Source organism: Ranitomeya imitator, chromosome 1, assembly GCF_032444005.1.
Source record: "Ranitomeya imitator isolate aRanImi1 chromosome 1, aRanImi1.pri, whole genome shotgun sequence".
NCBI classification, from domain to species: Eukaryota; Metazoa; Chordata; class Amphibia; order Anura; family Dendrobatidae; genus Ranitomeya; species Ranitomeya imitator.
Window position 1 is genome coordinate 46,321,599 of NC_091282.1, and position 20,734 is coordinate 46,342,332.

General features: G+C 42.9%; 1 protein-coding gene across 3 annotated transcripts in view; it reads right to left on the reverse strand.

Annotated features, from left to right (window-relative positions):
• The window catches only part of WDR7 (WD repeat domain 7), a 418,087-nt gene that overhangs the window by 80,175 nt on the left and 317,178 nt on the right, over window positions 1–20,734 (reverse strand). For all 3 annotated transcript variants that reach the window (XM_069746037.1, XM_069746038.1, XM_069746036.1), the window contains 3 exons: window positions 9,864–10,013; window positions 8,389–8,471; window positions 3,575–3,674 (listed from right to left, as the gene is read on the reverse strand). In XM_069746037.1, coding sequence (XP_069602138.1) covers window positions 3,575–3,674; window positions 8,389–8,471; window positions 9,864–10,013 — 333 coding nt within the window. The remainder of the gene's footprint in view (window positions 1–3,574; window positions 3,675–8,388; window positions 8,472–9,863; window positions 10,014–20,734) is intronic.

Genomic DNA, 20,734 nt, shown 5'->3' on the forward strand with positions numbered 1-20,734 from the left:
GAATGTGCACAGCTGTCAATCACTAAGTAGGACCCGCACACTGGACTCAGCTTCCCTGCATGAATGTGCACAGCTGTCAATCACTAAGTAGGACCGCCCACTGGACTCAGCTTCCCTGCATGAATGTGCACAGCTGTCAATCACTAAGTAGGACCGCCCACTGGATTCAGCTTCCCTGCATGAATGTGCACAGCTGTCAATCACTAAGTAGGACCGCCCACTGGATTCAGCTTCCCTGCATGAATGTGCACAGCTGTCAATCACTAAGTAGGACCGCACACTGGACTCAGCTTCCCTGCATGAATGTGCACAGCTGTCAATCACTAAGTAGGACCGCCCACTGGACTCAGCTTCCCTGCATGAATGTGCACAGCTGTCAATCACTAAGTAGGACCCGCACACTGGACTCAGCTTCCCTGCATGAATGTGCACAGCTGTCAATCACTAAGTAGGACCGCCCACTGGATTCAGCTTCCCTGCATGAATGTGCACAGCTGTCAATCACTAAGTAGGACCGCACACTGGACTCAGCTTCCCTGCATGAATGTGCACAGCTGTCAATCACTAAGTAGGACCGCCCACTGGACTCAGCTTCCCTGCATGAATGTGCACAGCTGTCAATCACTAAGTAGGACCGCCCACTGGACTCAGCTTCCCTGCATGAATGTGCACAGCTGTCAATCACCAAGTAGGACCGCCCACTCACCTTCTCCTTCTCTAAACAATGCTGTATACAGAATCAGAAGGCTGACAGGTTCCCTTTCAGGGTAAGAGTGCTTTTTGCTTTAAGTAAAAGGATTGTCCCACAGGATAGACGATAAATGTGTGATTGCTGGAGGTCCGACCACCACTGATCCCAAGAACTGAGGTCCAAACGTCTGAAGTAGGCATTAGTATGTGTCACCGCCATTCTGTTAAATTCACACAAGGAACTTTGATACCCCAGTACTCATGATATGGGGGGGCCCTAGCGGTTGGACCCATAGTGACCATACATTGATGAGAATGTAGTCGGACATCGATTGATCAAGCATTAATTACCTGATCTGCCCTAAAAGAAAGGTCATCCATACTTAAGGTCCAGAGAAGATCCCTTTAACCACTGGGCGACATCCTCAGATGTGCGAACTACTGTCCGCACTGACACACAAGATAAAACTGTGATTTCTACTAAACACTGAACATTAAAAACCCAAATCTAAGAAGACAATGATGGAATTTTTTTTGTAATTTTTTTCCTATTTTTTTTCAGTATTCAAAACCACAACTTGTCCCGCAAAAAAAAACAAACAAAAAATAATTACATGACGTTTTTCAACCATATGCATAAAAAAACTCTTACAGAGAGTTTTTATATTTAGTCTTTTTGTATGATTCTCGCGTCTCTCTATTGATTTTGTAAATGGCGTTCCTACGCGGAGACGAAAGACGAATAAATGAGAAAAAAAAAAAGACTGGCTCCGTCCGTGTACGCGTGATGAACAGATGGAACTATGAATAAGATTTTCATCTTCTACGGAATCTTGCTGACAACCAATGGAGACGTCCGAAAGGCTGCGACGAGGGTTGTCAGCCAGGTTTACCTGATTTACAATTATCCCCCCCCATTTTCTTATCTGGACACTGATCAGGGCACTTTTCCGGCTCAGAAACATCTACCAAGTTGCAGCTAAGAGCGGCACCTGGAGGACTTGGCTGTTCCATTTCAAAAGGCGATAACGCAATACCACAGATCCCCAGCAGTGGCCACTGTGTGAAAACAGTGAGGCTGACTGCAGCTGCCTTAGGACGGCCCCTTTTAAAGGGAGTGAATTACCTACATATTTTTTTTTAATAATTTTAAACTAAATAATGAAACAAACGCTCTTTCATAACCTGTTTTTATTTTCTGACCAACTTTTTTCCTTTACATAATTAAGTAGGCCGCCATCTTGCCCAAGCTCCTGTTAAAAGCACTTTGTGATATCCTCTACATCGGTTACTTTCCATAATATCCTATAGTCTGGAGAAGGTCCTTGACTTCTATGAAAGACTGTTGTGAGAATGCTCTGTGTCCACAGAAAAGGTGAGGTGTGATATCATCTATTGTGAATGGTGGATCCTGTGTTACCTACTGTATATAGAGGTGTTATCAGTCATTGCACAGGAGGAGGAGGTGAGCTGTAGCATCACCTATTGTGAATGGTGGATCCTGTGTTATCTACTGTATATAGAGGTGTTATAAGTCATTGTACAGGAGGAGAAGGTGAGCTGTGATATCACCTATTGTGGTGAATCCTGTGTTATCTACAGTATATAGAGGTGTTATCAGTCATTGTACAGGAGGAGGAGGTGAGCTGTGACATCACCTATTGTGAATGGTGGATCCTGTGTTATCCACTGTATATAGAGTTGTTATCAATCATTGTACAGGAGGAGGAGGTGAGCTGTGACATCACCTATTGTGAATGGTGGATCCCGTGTTATCTACTCTATATAGAGGTGTTATCAATCATTGTACAGGAAGAGGAGGTGAGCTGTGGCATCACCTATTGTGAATGGTGGGTCCTGTGTTATCTACTGTATATAGAGCTGTTATCAGTCATTGTACAGGAGGAGGAGGTGAGCTGTTACATCACCTATAGTGAATGGTGGATCCTGTGCTATCTACTGTATATAGAGGTGTTATCAGTCATTGTACAGGAGGAGGTGAGCTGTGATATCACCTATTGTGAATGGTGGGTGATGTGTTAGCTACTGTATATAGAGGTGTAATCAGTCATTGTACAGGAGGAGGAGGTGAGCTGTAACATCACCTATTGTGAATGGTGGATCCTGTGTTATCTACTCTATATAGAGGTGTTATCAGTCATTGTACAGGAGGAGGAGGTGAGCTGTAACATCACCTATTGTGAATGGTGGATCCTGTGTTATCTACTGTATATAGAGGTGTCATCAGTCATTGTACAGGAGGAGGAGGTGAGCTGTAACATCACCTATTGTGAATGGTGGATCCTGTGTTATCTACTGTATATAGAGGTGTCATCAGTCATTGTACAGGAGGAGGAGGTGAGCTGTAACATCACATATTGTGAATGGTGGATCCTGTGTTATCTACTGTATATAGAGGTGTAAGAAATGAAAGCTGAACTCTGATTTGTTACATGGACAGTTTTTCTTTTACACACAATAATGAGGCCTATTGTACCTATTTTTCAGTATCTTCGTGATCTCTGGTTGATTCACGGGCTGGAAACACTTGTTGCCCGATGCTGGATATTTCAGCACATTGCATTGATTGTTCCACAGTCGCTCTCCATATTTCATTACGTTAAAATGTGTCCGGTTCAAAGATCCAGAAGTGACATAATCTGATGACAGCAATACAAAGTGCACATTTTGCAACCAGCAGAGTGCTTTAATTTATTATCCGCCGGCGTCTGACCTGCCCTCTGATCTCCTGATAACAGAGAGCACCGGCCGTTTACTCTCTTCATTAAAATATTGATCTTCATCGCATTAGACGAAATATTACAGCAAGAAAACAAGCAAAGTGCTGCAAAATGTGCACAAAATGAGGGAGGCGCCGCCTTACCTGGCATTTTCCAGTCCGTATGTCGTACAGGGCAACTGAACCGAGCCGCGCTCCCACCGCGATTCTGTGGCTGCGATCACAATAACTGACCATATAGAATCTAGAAAGACAGAAAAGAGAAGGGAGGTCTCAGCAAACGGCACCGAACAATCCCAGCCATTTCAGCTTTTTTCTCCGGCCCCCAGACCTGTTTATTGGGTCCTGCATAAAAATATTCGGCTTTCACTTTTCAGTTTTTGAAATACCACAAAAATGTAAAATAACCAATAAATTTTGTTTAACTTCACAATTGTGTTCCACTTGTTGTTGATTCTTCACCAAAAATTTATATTTGGTATCTTTATGTTTGAAGCATGATATGTGGGAAAAGGTTGAAAAGTTCCAGGGGGCCGAATACTGTCGCAAGGCCCTGTACATATGATATACATACTGCTCAGGTAGGCCTTAGGTAGCATTCACACAGGCAAATGTGGTTTGGTCCAAACAAGTGCTTTCATAAAACTCCAAGGGTTTCAAAATCAAAAACGGCCTCTTCTGCGCACAAAGGTGTATCAGTTCATTCAGCAGGCACATATACAGTTAGGTCCATATATATTTGGACATAGACAACATTTTTCTCATTTTGGTTATAGACATTACCACAATGAATTTTAAACAAACCAATTCAGATGCAGTTGAAGTTCAGACTTTCAGCTTTCATTTGAGGGTATCCACGTTAAAATTGGATGAAGGGTTTAGGAGTTTCAGCTCCTTAACATGTGCCACCCTGTTTTTAAAGGGAGCAAAAGTAATTGGACAATTGACTCCAAGGCTATTTCATGGACCGGTGTGGGCAATCCCTTCGTTATGTCATTCTCAATTAAGCAGATAAAAGGTCTGGAGTTGATTTGAGGTGTGGTGCTTGCATTTGGAAGGTTTTGCTGTGAAGTAAACATGCGGTCAAAGGAGCTCTCCATGCAGGTGAAACAAGCCATCCTTAAGCTGCGAAAACAGAAAAAACCCTTCCGAGAAATTGCTACAATATTAGGAGTGCCAAAATCTACAGTTTGGTCCATCCTGAGAAAGAAAGAAAGCACTGGTGAACTCATCAATGCAAAAAGACCTGGGCGCCCACGGAAGACAACAGTGGTGGATGATCGCAGAATAATCTCCATGATGAAGAGAAATCCCTTCACAACAGCCGACCAAGTGACCAACACTCTCCAGGAGGTCGGAGTATCAATATCCAAATCTACCATAAAGAGAAGACTGCATGAAAGTAAATACAGAGGGTTCACTGCACGGTGCAGCCACTCATAAGCATCAAGAAGAAAAAGGCTAGACTGGACTTTGCTAAAAAACATCTAAAAAAGCCATCACAGTTCTGGAAGAACATTCTTTGGACAGATGAAACCAAGATCAACTTCTACCAGAATGATGGAAAGAGAAAAGTATGGCGAAGGCGTGGTACAGCTCATGATCCAAAGCATAGCACATCATCTGTAAAACACGGCGGAGGCAGTGTGATGGCTTGGGCATGCATGGCTGCCAGTGGCACTGGGTCACTAGTGTTAATTGATGATGTGACACAGGACAGAAGCAGCCGAATGAATTCTGAGGTCTTCAGAGCCGCCCTACTGTGTGCTCAGATCCAGCCAAATGCAGCCAAACTGATTGGTCGCCGTTTCATACTACAGATGGACAATGACCCAAAACATAAAGCCAAAGCAACCCAGGAGTTTATTAAAGCAAAGAAGTGGAATATTCTTGAATGGCCAAGTCAGTCACCTGATCTCAACCCAATTGAGCAGCATTTCACTTGTTAAAGACTAAACTTCAGACAGAAAGGCCCCCAAACAAACAGCAACTGAAAACCACCGCAGTGAAGGCCTGGCAGAGCATCAAAAAGGAGGAAACACAGCGTCTGGTGGTGTCCATGAGTTCAAGACTTCAGGCAGTCATTGCCAACAAAGGGTTTTCAACCAAGTACTAGAAATGAACATTTTATTTAAAATTATTGAATCTGTCCAATTACTTTTGGTCCCTTTAAAAACAGGGTGGCACATGTTAAGGAGCTGAAACTCCTAAACCCTTCATCCATTTTTAATGTGGATACCCTCAAATGAAAGCTGAAAGTCTGAACTTCAACTGCATCTGAATTGTTTTGTTTAAAATTTATTGTGGTAATGTCTATAACCAAAATTAGAAAAATGATGTCTCTGTCCAAATATATATGGACCTAACTGTATGTCCGTGTGCGCTCACCAGAACACGTTACAGACCCTTCACTAAGAGCAAAGGAGAGGCCAGATCCCACAAATCTCAGTATCCCCTTCAGCCTGAGGTTTAGCAGTCTTCAGCACCAAACACAAGTTTCGTATTTTTCAGACTCTAAGACGCACTTTTTTCCTCCAAAAATGTGGAGGAACATGAGGGGTGAGTCTTATAGCCCGGATGTACCTGCTTTGGCTGGGGATGGGGAAGTAGAGAGCGGAAGCGGCGGAGCAGCAGGTCACAGGAAGCAGGAGCCAGCGGCTGCAGCTAATTCCTGTGCCCGCTGCTAAAGAGAAATGAATTTTCACTGCATTCCATGCCCATGGAAGACAGTGAATAATCATTTCTCTTTAATAGTGGACACGCTGTTAGCCGCAGGAGCCGATTTCTGCAACTGCTGCGTTCTGAAGTGTGCACGCTACTTAAGGGAATGAATATTCACTGCACTCCACGCCAGGAGTGGAATGCAGTGAATACTCATTCACTTTAGTAGTGGGCACAAGTGAACACCCCGCAGCTGCAGGAAGCCGACAGCTGCAGCTAACACTGTTCCTGCTACTAAAGATCAATAAATATTCAGTGCTCTCCATGCACATAGTCTCGGAGTGGAGAGCAGTGAGTATTACGACAGCTGTCCTTGGCTTGTAAGAAGAGCATGACGTCCCTGACAAGTGCTGCTTACAAACATAAAGCAGCTGCTGGCATTGGAACAAGACACTGCGAGGAGCGCAGGCAGGTCTATTTTTTTTATGTTTATGTTTTTCTGATGGGGGCCATGCATACCAGGATGAGTATGAGGTGGCCACGCATACCAGGGTAAGAATGAGGGACCATGCATACCAGGGCAGGGATGAGGGGGCCATGCCTACCAGGGTAAGGATGAGGGGGCCATGCCTACCAGGGTAAGGATGAGGGGGCCATGCCTACCAGGGTAAGGATGAGGGGGCCATGCCTACCAGGGTAAGGATGAGGGGGCCATGCATACCAGGAAAGGGATGAGTAGGCTATGCATACCAGGAAAGGGATGAGTAGGCTATGCATACCAGGGTAGGGATGAGGGGGCCATGCATACCAGAAAAGGGATGAGGGGACCATATATACCAGGATAGGGGATAATGGTACAGAATTGATCACATTTTTTGCTTAATTTTTTTTCCCTAATTTTCTCCTCTAAAACCTAGGTGTCTTATGATCCGGTGCGTCTTATACTTAGAAAAATACGGTTTTCAACTCTGGGCACTGTTCACACTGACCAGGCTGCAGCTTCCACACAGTTCTCTACAGCTCCAACACGCAGACTGCTCAGCTTTCCTAGCTGACCCATGCAGTCTCTCCCAGCTACAGCTCACATTTTCGCAGGACACTCACGAGCAGCACACTTGACTCTGCTACATTCAGCAGACTGAGACCCCTAGTGAACACAGGCCCTGGTTTTTAGTATAATCGTACAGGTGCATCTAATATATTGCAGAGCTAGGATTTAACCTTTTCCTTCCCAGGTACGCTACAATAAATAGATATGAGATAGACAGAAAGTTATATGTGAGATATATATAGGATAGGATAGATAGGATAGATCTATATCAGAGAGATAATTCTGCAGATATCTAACCCCATGTCACAGCTCCCCATATCACAGTTCTCTCCATGCAGGGAGCAATTGCGATAAATGACTGACAGTCCCATCTGCCGGCGCTGGTCTCAGGGGACAACTCCATAGACATTGGACTGTAATAGAAATCTCATCTAAGGCCAGCTGATTATCATCCTGCTATCCAGAACATCTGGTAATCCGGAGACAATGCTGGATTACTAGTAAGTAGATGTGACCCCCCACACACGGAGAGCCGCCATCTTGGCTCCTGTCCCGTCAGCGCCCTCCTCTGGTCATTTACTTACCGTAGACTCATTACAGCGGGTTTATTAGGGAGCGGGACAGCAAATAACTCACATTTTACAAGTGGCGCTTCATCACCCAGCCCCTCCCCCCCCCCCCCCGTTTACACTGAAGGTAATTAAGATGCAAGGTAATAAAGGCTCAGTTTCCAATTATCTCCGACAAAAGAGGATTTTGATGAACAAGCGCTTCTGCTCGTGGACATTTCCGTCGCTTTAGATCGGTCTCCATTTATCTACACGGGTCGGGAACGCTTCCCTTATCAGATACATCTGCAGTCATATTAATTCTGGAAAAAAACCCTTCTTACAAATTCTGCTGTCATATCTGTTCTTAAGAAAGCTGGGTGACAACAGATATGCCCGGCATTGACCAATTTGATTTTCAGGACCTAGAAAATTTGTTTTGATTTTTTTTTTTTTTAAGTTGTACAATGTACGAGGTTCAGCTCGCTCCTCTACTGCAAACCCTTTCTGGTCTGAATCTGTACTCGTAATGTGACATAGATGTAGCAGAGCTGAGTTAGGTCATAGAACTGCAGTTACCTGACCAACAGAGCTCTGCTACATCGCCTGGAGTCTGACAGCGCCTACAGCTCTGCTACATCTTGTGCACTGATGACAAAGCCTCTGCAGGTTCAGCATCATGTCCAGAAGAAACGTACCGACATATGGAAGGAAAGCACTCCTGCAGCCCCTTCTTCTTCAGTAGTGATCCCTCCAGGCAGTACATGATAATGTCCATAACCTTTAATATAAAGTATAGAAACATCGATAAGAAACCAGGTGTGGAAAGTCCATTTTATCATATACAGATGTAGCAGAGCTGAATTTGTAGTTATGCATTATTTATTCTTCATGAAAACATAGTTAGGATTACTTGCAGAGCTGCCAATTCACTAACAAATCGGAATATCGCCAATATTTATGGAAGACATTTTTCTTTTAAACTTAATTATTGATCACACTTTACAAAGTTGCTAGTCTTCATAATGCGCTCCATTACCTTATTTTACTTCCTTCTCTCCCATACACCAGGCTGAAAGTGCTGTTTAAACTGCTTAGTTTATTCTCTTTTAGAAGCTGCTTTGAACTGCTGCTCTAGAAAGAATCCACACTCAGGCATTGTTTACAAACACTCTCCCTGTGTGAGCTTCTCTGCTCCCTTCCCCCCATGCTAAGGCGTACATTGAGATCATTGGGCCTCACAGTAGATGTCCTAATTGGGCCCAACACAAACACAAAAAAAAACAACTAATATTTTGTGGGATCACAGAAAAGCTTGCTTCACAAATTCACACAAAGTAATATTTCTCCTACTGAAGTCCTATCAGTGTTCCCAAGCACAAAAATACTTCTTTCCCTGTTGCATCATTGCATTCAAATGTATCTGCACCCAAGAGGCATGAACAGCTGAAAGTGTGATACACCAGGACCCCCCCCCCCCCAACTCATGGGTTCCATAGTGGTCGGGTGGTCTGCCACTATAATCAGTACGCCACTGCCCATGCTTACACAGGGAGAGTGTTTGTAAATAGTGTTTGAGTATGGATTCTTGCTAGAGCAGCGGTTCAAAGCAGCTTCTAAAAGGGAGTAAAGTAGGCAGTTAAAACAGCACTTTCAGCGTGGTGTTTAGAACAGAAGCAAGTAAAATAAGGTAATGCATGAAATTACAAAGATTCATAACTTTGCGTTGCCTGGAGGATAGCTTTATACAGCACAAAAACATTTTTAGTTACTCTTTAAGGAGGACCAGATCAAAAGTGACCAGTTTTGGTTTATCATCTTATTGCCGCTGCTCTCCTGAATATTGCGTTTTTTTAATTTTTAAAATTCAGATATATGGGCTTTTTTTATTTTGTGATCATTTTTACCTGTAAGCTGCTTTGCATAATTATGCTAAACAAAATAATGACCCAAAAATGGGAGACAAAAATTGTGTGTGAACATAAAAGTAACACTTTCAGGGATTGTATTTGGGTACCAAAGTTAACACACACCAAGAAACCTCCCCATGTAAAACATGTATGTCTGGATAAGAGACCAGACACTGCCGGTATTCACCCTATTCTCCATCACTGTACCTAACCATCAGTGGAGGTTGACACCCTGAGAATGGCGCCCCCTTTCTAGGTCCTACCTCCACCAAGAGATCCACCACGTCGGAGGGCATCTTCTCGACAAGGATTTCGATAACTCTCAGTATTTCTCCTTTCGCTCGGGCGAGAGCAGTCGTGTGTATATTCTGCTGAGACTGAGTGTTGGCAGCCATGGCGGTGTGTCTGTGCACCTGGAAAGAGAAAATAAGCATCACATGCCCGAAACAGTTGTTCACTAGAGTTGAGCGAATTTTGCAAAATTCGGTTCGGATTACGATTACCGGAGAATATTGTATTTGGAATATTCGCTGAACACAGCCGAATGTCATTGGAGCCAATGGGAGGAGAGATGAGCGAATATGTTCGGAACCGATCGTCAAACATACATTTGGCCTGAATAAGGGTACGAAAATGGCACAAATATGGCAATCGGCGACCGTTTCCGAACATATTCGCACAACTCTATTGCACGGTGGCGCTGGAGTCCTGGGTTCAAGCCCCACTAAGGACAACATCTGCAAAGAGTTTGTATGTTCTCTCCGTGTTTCCGTGGGTTTCCTCCGGGTTCTCCGGTTTCCTCCCACATCCCAAAGACATACTGATAGGGAATTTAGATTGTGATCCCCATCGGGGACAGCAACAATAATGTGTGCAACCTGTAAAGCGCTGCGGAATATGTTAGCGCTATATAAAAATAAAGATTATTATTATTATTATTATCCACAATTTTATAAAGGTGCCAACAATTTTGTCCAGACCATTTTTGGGGGGGTTTTGTGTAAAACTATGTTCGATTTGCCTTTTTTTTCCTGTGTTTTTGCGTTGTTCCAATAGACACAAAGGAAATAAGCAAGTGCATAACAAAACATGTGTAACTGAAAAAAAATTCTGGGAGAAAGACTTCATTTTCTTGAATAATTTCAAGGGTTTCGGCCATGACTGTATATGCTGTATATTTGCATAGTCACACTATCTCATATTGTAAAAAAAGGCGTACTAAGATCAAATATTACACACACAAATACATACAAATACACTATGTATTTTTTTCCTGCATAGAGTATGTTTTTAACCTCTTCCCGACATATATGAGTTATAAAGCCGGCAGGAGCTTCTAATAACTGTACAGATCAGAGCACACGTAGATTGCTGCAGTTTAGCCACTTAGATACCACGGTATCTAAGTGGTTGGACACAGGGGGTCTTTTTGTCAGGCCACCAACCTCCTGCAGGGCACCCAAAAGGTTGCCATGGGAACAGGGGACCTACTCAACGCCCCTGTGTCTGCCACCTTTGCACTCATATGGTCTTTATAGGAGATGGCACAAACGTACAATATTAGATGATACAGAAATATTACAGGTTAAATAGTAAAATGTCAAAAAAAATTTTTTTAAATGTACAAAAAAGCAAAGGTAATAAAAAAAAATGTAACTGATATAAGTCTGATAATGTCCAAACCTTATAAAATAACAATATTTATCCCGCATGATGACTGTCAAAAGAAAAAGACAGAATTGCTGTTTTTTTGTCATCTTGCAAAAGCAACCAACACATCAAGTAACAAAAAGAACTAGATCTTACCCAGCAAGAAAATAAGAATAAACAAAAAAAGTCACCATTCAGTAAAACCTTCACTGCTTGAAAAACTTGCAAGTTCCCTCTACAAACAAATACCCCACATTATTTGCCCTCCCCGGTTTGGGTATTCATGCCATCTTGGCTCTCTTCACATTTACCTGCTTCTGACACTGGCAGGGAGAAGATAAAGGGCTAATGTAATTTTGGACATGCTTACCCAGAGGAGTTAACGACCCAAAACAGTCTTCCATTTTTCATTGGTGAGTATTGATTAGGAAGTCTGGTAAGAACTTTTGGAAGTGGATGGGAGTCTCATCAAGACATAGGGCCCAATTCATCAAAGCTTTTACGCCAGTATTTTGGCATACAAAGCTTTGAAACGTCAAATAATTATAATATATACCAATATATATATTATTTAATGACCGTTGGCTCAATTTCGAGACATGGCGACTTAAAACATGAATGCTCTGCAGAAAGATCGATCTTGTGCAAGCCTAGATAGGTCCACCAGGGTCTTCTCTGCCATTATCTTGATAGTATCAAGTTGCTGGTTTTCCTCTTCGCCTTGTTCCTTCTATTCCACCGACCAGGATGTCCTTCTCCAGTGATTGATCTTTGGCAACGTTCACATTAGCATTTCCCGACGCTGCGTCGGGAAACGCTGCGGCAACGCATGCGTCATGCGCCCCTATATCTAACATGGGGGGCGCATGGACATGCGTTGTGCTGCGTTGTGCGACGCATGCGGTTTTTTTGCCACAAGCGTCGGGCGCGGAAAATGCAACAAGTTGCATTTTTCTTGCATCCAAATTTCGGCAAAAAAGGACGCATGCGTCGCAAAACGCAGCATTTTTGCGTGCGTTTTGGTGCGTATTTATTTGCGTTGTGCGTTGCGTCGCCGATGCAGCGGCGCACAACGCAAATCTGAACGTAGACTTAGTGTGAGGTGTCCAAAGAATTAAGTCGTAGCTTGGTGATCCTTGCTTTCAGTGACATGTCTGGCTTGATTTGCTCCAAAATTGATTTGTTTGTTCTTCTTGCCACCCATGATATTGAAAACATCCTTCTGCAGCACCACATATAGAAGGCATCAGTAATTCTTCTGTCTTGTTTCTTTATCATTCAGGTTTCGCATCCATGTTACTACAGAAAAGATCAGATTGTGTACGAGCCGTGTCTTCATCGCCACTGAAATGTTCCTTGATTTGAAGACCTTGCCCAGTGACTTCAATGCTGGTTTTCCCACAGCTATTCTTCTTTTGACTTCTGGTGTCATCGCTGCATCTTAAGTCATCATCGATCTGAGTAGGTTGAAGTCCTTTACAAATTCCAGTTTTCGCAGTGAATCTCAAATATGTTCTAGTCGTACCTGGCAGTAGCCAAAATCTTTGTCTTCTTTGTGTTGGTTTGAAGTCCCATGTTTGAGCTTTCCATCTTCACACTCCGTAATATGTCCTACATTCCACTTACGCTCGTTGCTATCAATGTTGTATCGTCTGTGTTGCTGATTCGTCCAGCAATTTTAATTCTTTCTTCTTTTCGACAAGTCCAGTCTTCCTGAAAATAGCTTTTGCATATTAATTGTACAAAAATGGTGACAGGATGCGGTCTTGACTGACACCTCGCTCTACTTTGAACCATGTTGTGCTCGATTCGGACTGTTGCTTCTTGGTCAATATATAGGTTCCTTATGAGGCTGATCAGAAGGTTCGGCACACCCATATCTTTCATGGTATTCTAATGTTTCTGGTGATCACAGTCAAAAGCTTCACTGTAGTCAATGAAGTAAAAACAGATCTCCTTGTTGAATTCTTTGGCCTTTTCCATTATCCATCAAATGTTAGCAATCACACCTCTTGTTCATCTGCCTTTTCTGAATCCTGCGTGTTCCTCTGGCAGCTCTTTCTCAAAGTAAGGCCGTAACCGTCTTTGTAGGATCTTCAATAGTATTTTGCTGGCATGAGGTGCGAGTGCAATAGTCCGATAGTTTCCACAGTCGGGAGCATCTCCTTTCTTCGGAATAGGAATAAACACCGATCTTGTTCAGTCCTTCGGCCATTTACCAGTTTTCCAGTTGATAAAGGTGTGTGATGGCATCAACTGCTGCTTCAGAAGACTTTATTATCTCTATTGGAATATGGTCAGACCAAGGTGCTTTGTAGCATGACAGAAACTCTACTGCAGCAACAACTTCGTCTTTCAGGATGCTTGGCTCTCTATCACTTCCAGTCTCAGTTTCTTCCCATATCACTGTCGTTCTCATAGAGGTGCTACATTCCATCTTTCCTTGATCTGTTTAGTCTCAGATAGTTTGTTCCCTTTGGCATCTTCCAATCTGCCCACTATTGGTAGAAACTTTCATTGTATCTCTTTGATCTTTAGGTGTGCCTTCCTGGTCTTGCCCTTCAGATGTTCGCTTTTTATCTCTGTACATATACCGTATATGCTCGAGTATAAGCCGAGAATTTCAGCCCATTTTTCTAGGCTGAAATTGCCCCTCTCGGCTTATACTCGAGTCATTCCCAGGGGTCGGCAGGGGAGGGGGAACGGCAGCTGTGTAATAATACTCACCTGCCCCTGGCGCGGTCCCTGCACATCCCTGGTTCTCCGGGCGCTGACAGCTTCTTCCTGTGTTGAGTGGTCACATGGTACCGCTCATTACAGTAATGAATATGGATCCGACTCCACTCCCATAGGGGTGGAGCCGCATATTCATTACTGTAATGAGCGGTACCATGTGACCGCTCAATACAGGAAGAAACTGTCAGCGCCCGGAGAACCAGGGACGTGCAGGGACCGCGCCAGGAGCAGGTGAGTATAACGGTGGCAGTGCGCGATATTCACCTGTCCCCCGTTCCACAGTCAGGCGCCGCTCCGTCTTCCACGTCCTCTGCAGTGACGCTCAGGTCAGAGTGCGTGATGACGTGATTAATGTGCGCGCTGCTCTCTGCCTGAAAAGTCAGTGCAGAGGACACAGAAGACACAGCGGCACCCAGCGGTGGAATGCGGACAGGTGACTATAGCAAGTGCCGGGGCAATGAGATGTGAATATGTCTTTTTTTTTTTTTTTAAATCGCAGCAACAGCATATGGGGCATAATAGTCTATGGAGCATCTTATGGGGCCATAATCAGCATTTGTGCAGCATTATACGGGGAAAATATTTCTATGAAGCATCTTATGGGGCCATAATCAGCATTTATGCAGCATTATATGGGGCAAATGTGTCTATGGAGCATCTTATGGGGCCATAATCAGCATTTTTGGAGCATTATACGCGGAAAATGTGTCTATGGAGCATTTTATGGGGCCATAATCAGCATTTGTGCAGCATTATATGGGGCAAATGTCTGTATGGAGCATCTTATGGGGCCATAATCCGCATTTGTGGAGCATTATACGGGGCAAATGTGTCTATAGAGCATCTTATGGGGGCCATAATAAGCATTTGTGGAGCATTATACGAGGCAAATGTCTGTATGGAGCATCTTATGGGGCCATAATCAGCATTTGTGCAGCATTATACGGGGCAAATATTTCTATGAAGCATCTTATGGGGCCATAATCAGCATTTATGCAGCATTATATGGGGCAAATGTGTCTATGGAGCATCTTATGGGGCCATAATCAGCATTTGTGGAGCATTATACGGGGAAAATGTGTCTATGGAGCATCTTATGGGGCCATAATCAGCATTTGTGCAGCATTATATGGGGCAAATGTCTGTATGGAGCATCTTATGGGGCCATAATCAGCATTTGTGGAGCATTATACGGGGCAAATGTGTCTATGGAGCTTCTTATGGGGGCCATAATAAGCATTTGTGGAGCATTATACGAGGCAAATGTCTGTATGGAGCATCTTATGGGGCCATAATCCGCATTTGTGCAGCATTATATGGGGCAAATATCTCTATGGAGCATCTTATGGGGGCCATAATCAGCATTTGTGCAGCATTATATGGGGCAAATGTCTGTATGGAGCATCTTATGGGGGCCCTAATCCGCATCTGTGCAGCATTATATGGGGCAAATGTCTGTATGGAGCATCTTATGGGGCCATAATCAACATTTGTGCAGCATTGTATGGGGCAAATGTCTCTATGGAGCATCTTATGGGGTAATAATCAACATTTGTGCAGCATTATATGGGGCATATTTTAATATGGAGCATCTTATGGGGCCCATCATAAACTGTATGGAGCATTATATGGGGTGTATTTTGTATGGAGCATCTTATGGGGCCATAATGAACTGTATGGAGCATTATATGGGGCTTCTGATTCAATATGTATATTCAAAAGCACTTAACCTACTGATGTCTCAATTAATTTTACTTTTATTGGTATCTATTTTTATTTTTGACATTTATCGGTAGCTGCTGCATTTCCCACCCTAGGCTTATACTCGAGTCATTACGTTTTCCCAGTTTTTTTGTGGCAAAATTAGGGGTCTCGGCTTATACTCGGGTCGGCTTATACTCGAGTATATATGGTAATTTGGTAACTAAGTTCTTTGTCGGCTCAAATGGTTCTCTTTAGTCTTTTACTGTTGTGGTGTGTGTTCTGCTTGTTACTTTTTGCCATTTGTCTTTCTTCAATGATCTTTAGTGTCTCTTCTGTTAACCATGGCTGAGGGGGTCTAGAGACCAGTTATGTAAAACTACAAACGCCGCTCACTACTGAGAGGCACAGAAGCAGCCATCTGCAGACCGGACATAACTGCAAGAGAAGTATGCTGCCTTCCAGGTGCGATGATCAAGGATGTGACCGATAGGATACCAAAGCTCTTCAGCTCCAAGGACGTCCACCCATTTCTTCTGATACATGTTGGCACCAATGACACGGCAAGGAAGGACCTACCGACAATCTGCAAGGACTTTGAAGAGTTGGGGAAGAAAGTAAAGGAACTGGATGCACAGGTAGTTTTTTCTTCTATCCTTCCAGTAGACGGGCATGGCACCAGGAGATGGAACAGGATCCTTGATGCAAACAACTGGCTAAGACGATGGTGCAGACAACAAGGATTTGGATTCCTGGACCACGGTGTGAATTACTGGTATGATGGACTCCTCGCCAGAGACGGACTACACCTCAACAAACCTGGGAAACACACATTCGCCAGAAGACTCGCTACACTCATCAGGCGGGCGTTAAACTAGAAGAAGAGGGGACGGGAAGAAAAACATTAGACTCGAACAAAGACGACCCAGGAAAACATACTCAGAAGGGAGGTAAGAACATTTCTAAAACAATCCACAGTGAGGAGATTGGAACAAAACAAAATCCTCTAAACTGCATGCTCGCAAACGCCAGAAGCCTGACAAACAAGATGGAAGAACTAGAAGCAGAAATATCTACAGGTAACTTTGACATAGTGGGAATAACCGAGACATGGTTAGATGAAAGCTATGACTGGGCAGTTAACTTACAGGGTTACAGTCTGTTTAGAAAGGATCGTAAAAATCGGAGAGGAGGAGGGGTTTGTCTCTATGTAAAGTCTTGTCTAAAGTCCACTTTAAGGGAGGATATTAGCGAAGGGAATGAGGATGTCGAGTCCATATGGGTTGAAATTCATGGAGGGAAAAATGGTAACAAAATTCTCATTGGGGTCTGTTACAAACCCCCAAATATAATAGAAAGCATGGAAAGTCTACTTCTAAAGCAGATAGATGAAGCTGCAACCCATAATGAGGTCCTGGTTATGGGGGACTTTAACTACCCGGATATTAACTGGGAAACAGAAACCTGTGAAACCCATAAAGGCAACAGGTTTCTGCTAATAACCAAGAAAAATTATCTTTCACAATTGGTGCAGAATGCAACCAGAGGAGCAGCACTTTTAGACCTAATACTATCTAATAGACCTGACAGAATAACAAATCTGCAGGTGGTCGGGCATCTAGGAAATAGCGACCACAATATTGTACAGTTTCACCTGTCTTTCACTAGGGGGACTTGTCAGGGAGTCACAAAAACACTGAACTTTAGGAAGGCAAAGTTTGGCCAGCTTAGAGATGCCCTTAATCTGGTAGACTGGGACAATATCCTCAGAAATAAGAATACAGATAATAAATGGGAAATGTTTAAGAACATCCTAAATAGGCAGTGTAAGCGGTTTATACCTTGTGGGAATAAAAGGACTAGAAATAGGAAAAACCCAATGTGGCTAAACAAAGAAGTAAGACAGGCAATTAACAGTAAAAAGAAAGCATTTGCACTACTAAAGCAGGATGGCACCATTGAAGCTCTAAAAAACTATAGGGAGAAAAATACTTTATCTAAAAAACTAATTAAAGCTGCCAAAAAGGAAACAGAGAAGCACATTGCTAAGGAGAGTAAAACTAATCCCAAACTGTTCTTCAACTATATCAATAGTAAAAGAATAAAAACTGAAAATGTAGGCCCCTTAAAAAATAGTGAGGAAAGAATGGTTGTAGATGACGAGGAAAAAGCTAACATATTAAACACCGTTCTTCTCCACGGTATTCACGGTGGAAAATGAAATGCTAGGTGAAATCCCAAGAAACAATGAAAACCCTATATTACGGGTCACCAATCTAACCCAAGAAGAGGTGCGAAACCGGCTAAATAAGATTAAAATAGATAAATCTCCGGGTCCGGATGGCATACACCCACGAGTACTAAGAGAACTAAGTAATGTAATAGATAAACCATTATTTCTTATTTTTAGTGACTCTATAGCGACAGGGTCTGTTCCGCAGGACTGGCGCATAGCAAATGTGGTGCCAATATTCAAAAAGGGCTCTAAAAGTGAACCTGGAAATTATAGGCCAGTAAGTCTAACCTCTATTGTTGGTAAAATATTTGAAGGGTTTCTGAGGGATGTTATTCTGGATTATCTCAATGAGAATAACTGTTTAACTCCATATCAGCATGGGTTTATGAGAAATCGCTCCTGTCAAACCAATCTAATCAGTTTTTATGAAGAGGTAAGCTATAGGCTGGACCACGGTGAGTCATTGGACGTGGTATATCTCGATTTTTCCAAAGCGTTTGATACCGTGCCGCACAAGAGGTTGGTACACAAAATGAGAATGCTTGGCCTGGGGGAAAATGTGTGTAAATGGGTTAGTAACTGGCTTAGTGATAGAAAGCAGAGGGTGGTTATAAATGGTATAGTCTCTAACTGGGTCGCTGTGACCAGTGGGGTACCGCAGGGGTCAGTATTGGGACCTGTTCTCTTCAACATATTCATTAATGATCTGGTAGAAGGTTTACACAGTAAAATATCGATATTTGCAGATGATACAAAACTATGTAAAGCAGTTAATACAAGAGAAGATAGTATTCTGCTACAGATGGATCTGGATAAGTTGGAAACTTGGGCTGAAAGGTGGCAGATGAGGTTTAACAATGATAAATGTAAGGTTATACACATGGGAAGAGGGAATCAATATCACCATTACACACTGAACGGGAAACCACTGGGTAAATCTGACAGGGAGAAGGACTTGGGGATCCTAGTTAATGATAAACTTACCTGGAGCAGCCAGTGCCAGGCAGCAGCTGCCAAGGCAAACAGGATCATGGGGTGCATTAAAAGAGGTCTGGATACACATGATGAGAGCATTATACTGCCTCTGTACAAATCCCTAGTTAGACCGCACATGGAGTACTGTGTCCAGTTTTGGGCACCGGTGCTCAGGAAGGATATAATGGAACTAGAGAGAGTACAAAGGAGGGCAACAAAATTAATAAAGGGGATGGGAGAACTACAATACCCAGATAGATTAGCGAAATTAGGATTATTTAGTCTAGAAAAAAGACGACTGAGGGGCGATCTAATAACCATGTATAAGTATATAAGGGGACAATACAAATATCTCGCTGAGGATCTGTTTATACCAAGGAAGGTGACGGGCACAAGGGGGCATTCTTTGCGTCTGGAGGAGAGAAGGTTTTTCCACCAACATAGAAGAGGATTCTTTACTGTTAGGGCAGTGAGAATCTGGAATTGCTTGCCTGAGGAGGTGGTGATGGCGAACTCAGTCGAGGGGTTCAAGAGAGGCCTGGATGTCTTCCTGGAGCAGAACAATATTGTATCATACAATTATTAGGTTCTGTAGAAGGACGTAGATCTGGGGATTTATTATGATGGAATATAGGCTGAACTGGATGGACAAATGTCTTTTTTCGGCCTTACTAACTATGTTACTATGTTACTATGTTACTATTTGCAGCAGAGAATTATATTTTATTATGTGCTTCAAAAGAGCGGCATTTGTACTTTCACATCGCTGGTCTTTCTGCAGTAGGTAACAAACATAAGTTTGCACTGAAACAGCAGTACAACGTTATAGTATCCTGTAGTCATGTACGAGCACAGGATAGTTTAGCTTTGATAGAACCAGCTAATGATGTAAAACCACACAGTCAGCTATATTGATGCCAATGGCAAAAGATAAGACCAGCCAGGCAGAGTGCTGCACAGGAGCAGAAGTGAATTGTACTCTTAGCTTGATGATAATGCAGTTTGGTGGGGCTACTAAAGAGCACACATGAGACAGGGGAAGGGTTTGCAGCACTATGGAAAAGCAAGGTGCAAAAAAAGACATTATAAATGGGTCGTGGCTGAGTTTTCTAGCAAGATAATGACCCAAAACATACAGCCAAGGAAACAAAGGAGTAGCTCAGAAAGAAGCACATTAAGGTCATGGAGTTGCCTAGCCAGTCTCCAGACCTCAATCCCATAGAAAACGTATGGAGTTGAAGCTCCGAGTTGCCAAGCGACAGCCTCAAAATCTTAATAATTTAGAGATAATCTACAAAGAGGAGTGGACCAAAATTCCTCCTGACATGTGCGCAAACCTCATCATCAACTACAAAAACGTCTGACTACTGTGCTTGCCAACAAGGGTTTTGCACCAAGTATTAAGTGTTGTTTGCCAGAGAGATCAAATACTTATTTCTCACTGCAAAACCCAACTAAATGTATATAATTTATACACTGTGATTTTCTGGATTTTATTTTTGATATTCTATCTCTCAATGTTAAAATTAACCTACCCTTAAAATTATAGACTCTTCATGTCTTTGTCAGTGGGCAAACTTACAAAATCAGCAAGGGGTCAAATACTTATTTCCTTCAGTTTATTACAGGATGGGCCCAGAATGGTGGACATATGTTACAGAACGGGTCCTGGATGGGGAACATATATCACAGGATGGGCCCTGGATGGATGACATGCAGTGGGGGTACCGAAAGTATTCAGAGCCCTTTAAATTTTTCACTCTTTGTTTCATTTCAGCCATTTGGTAAATTCAAGAAAGTTCATTTTTTTCTCATTAATGTACACTCTGCACCCCA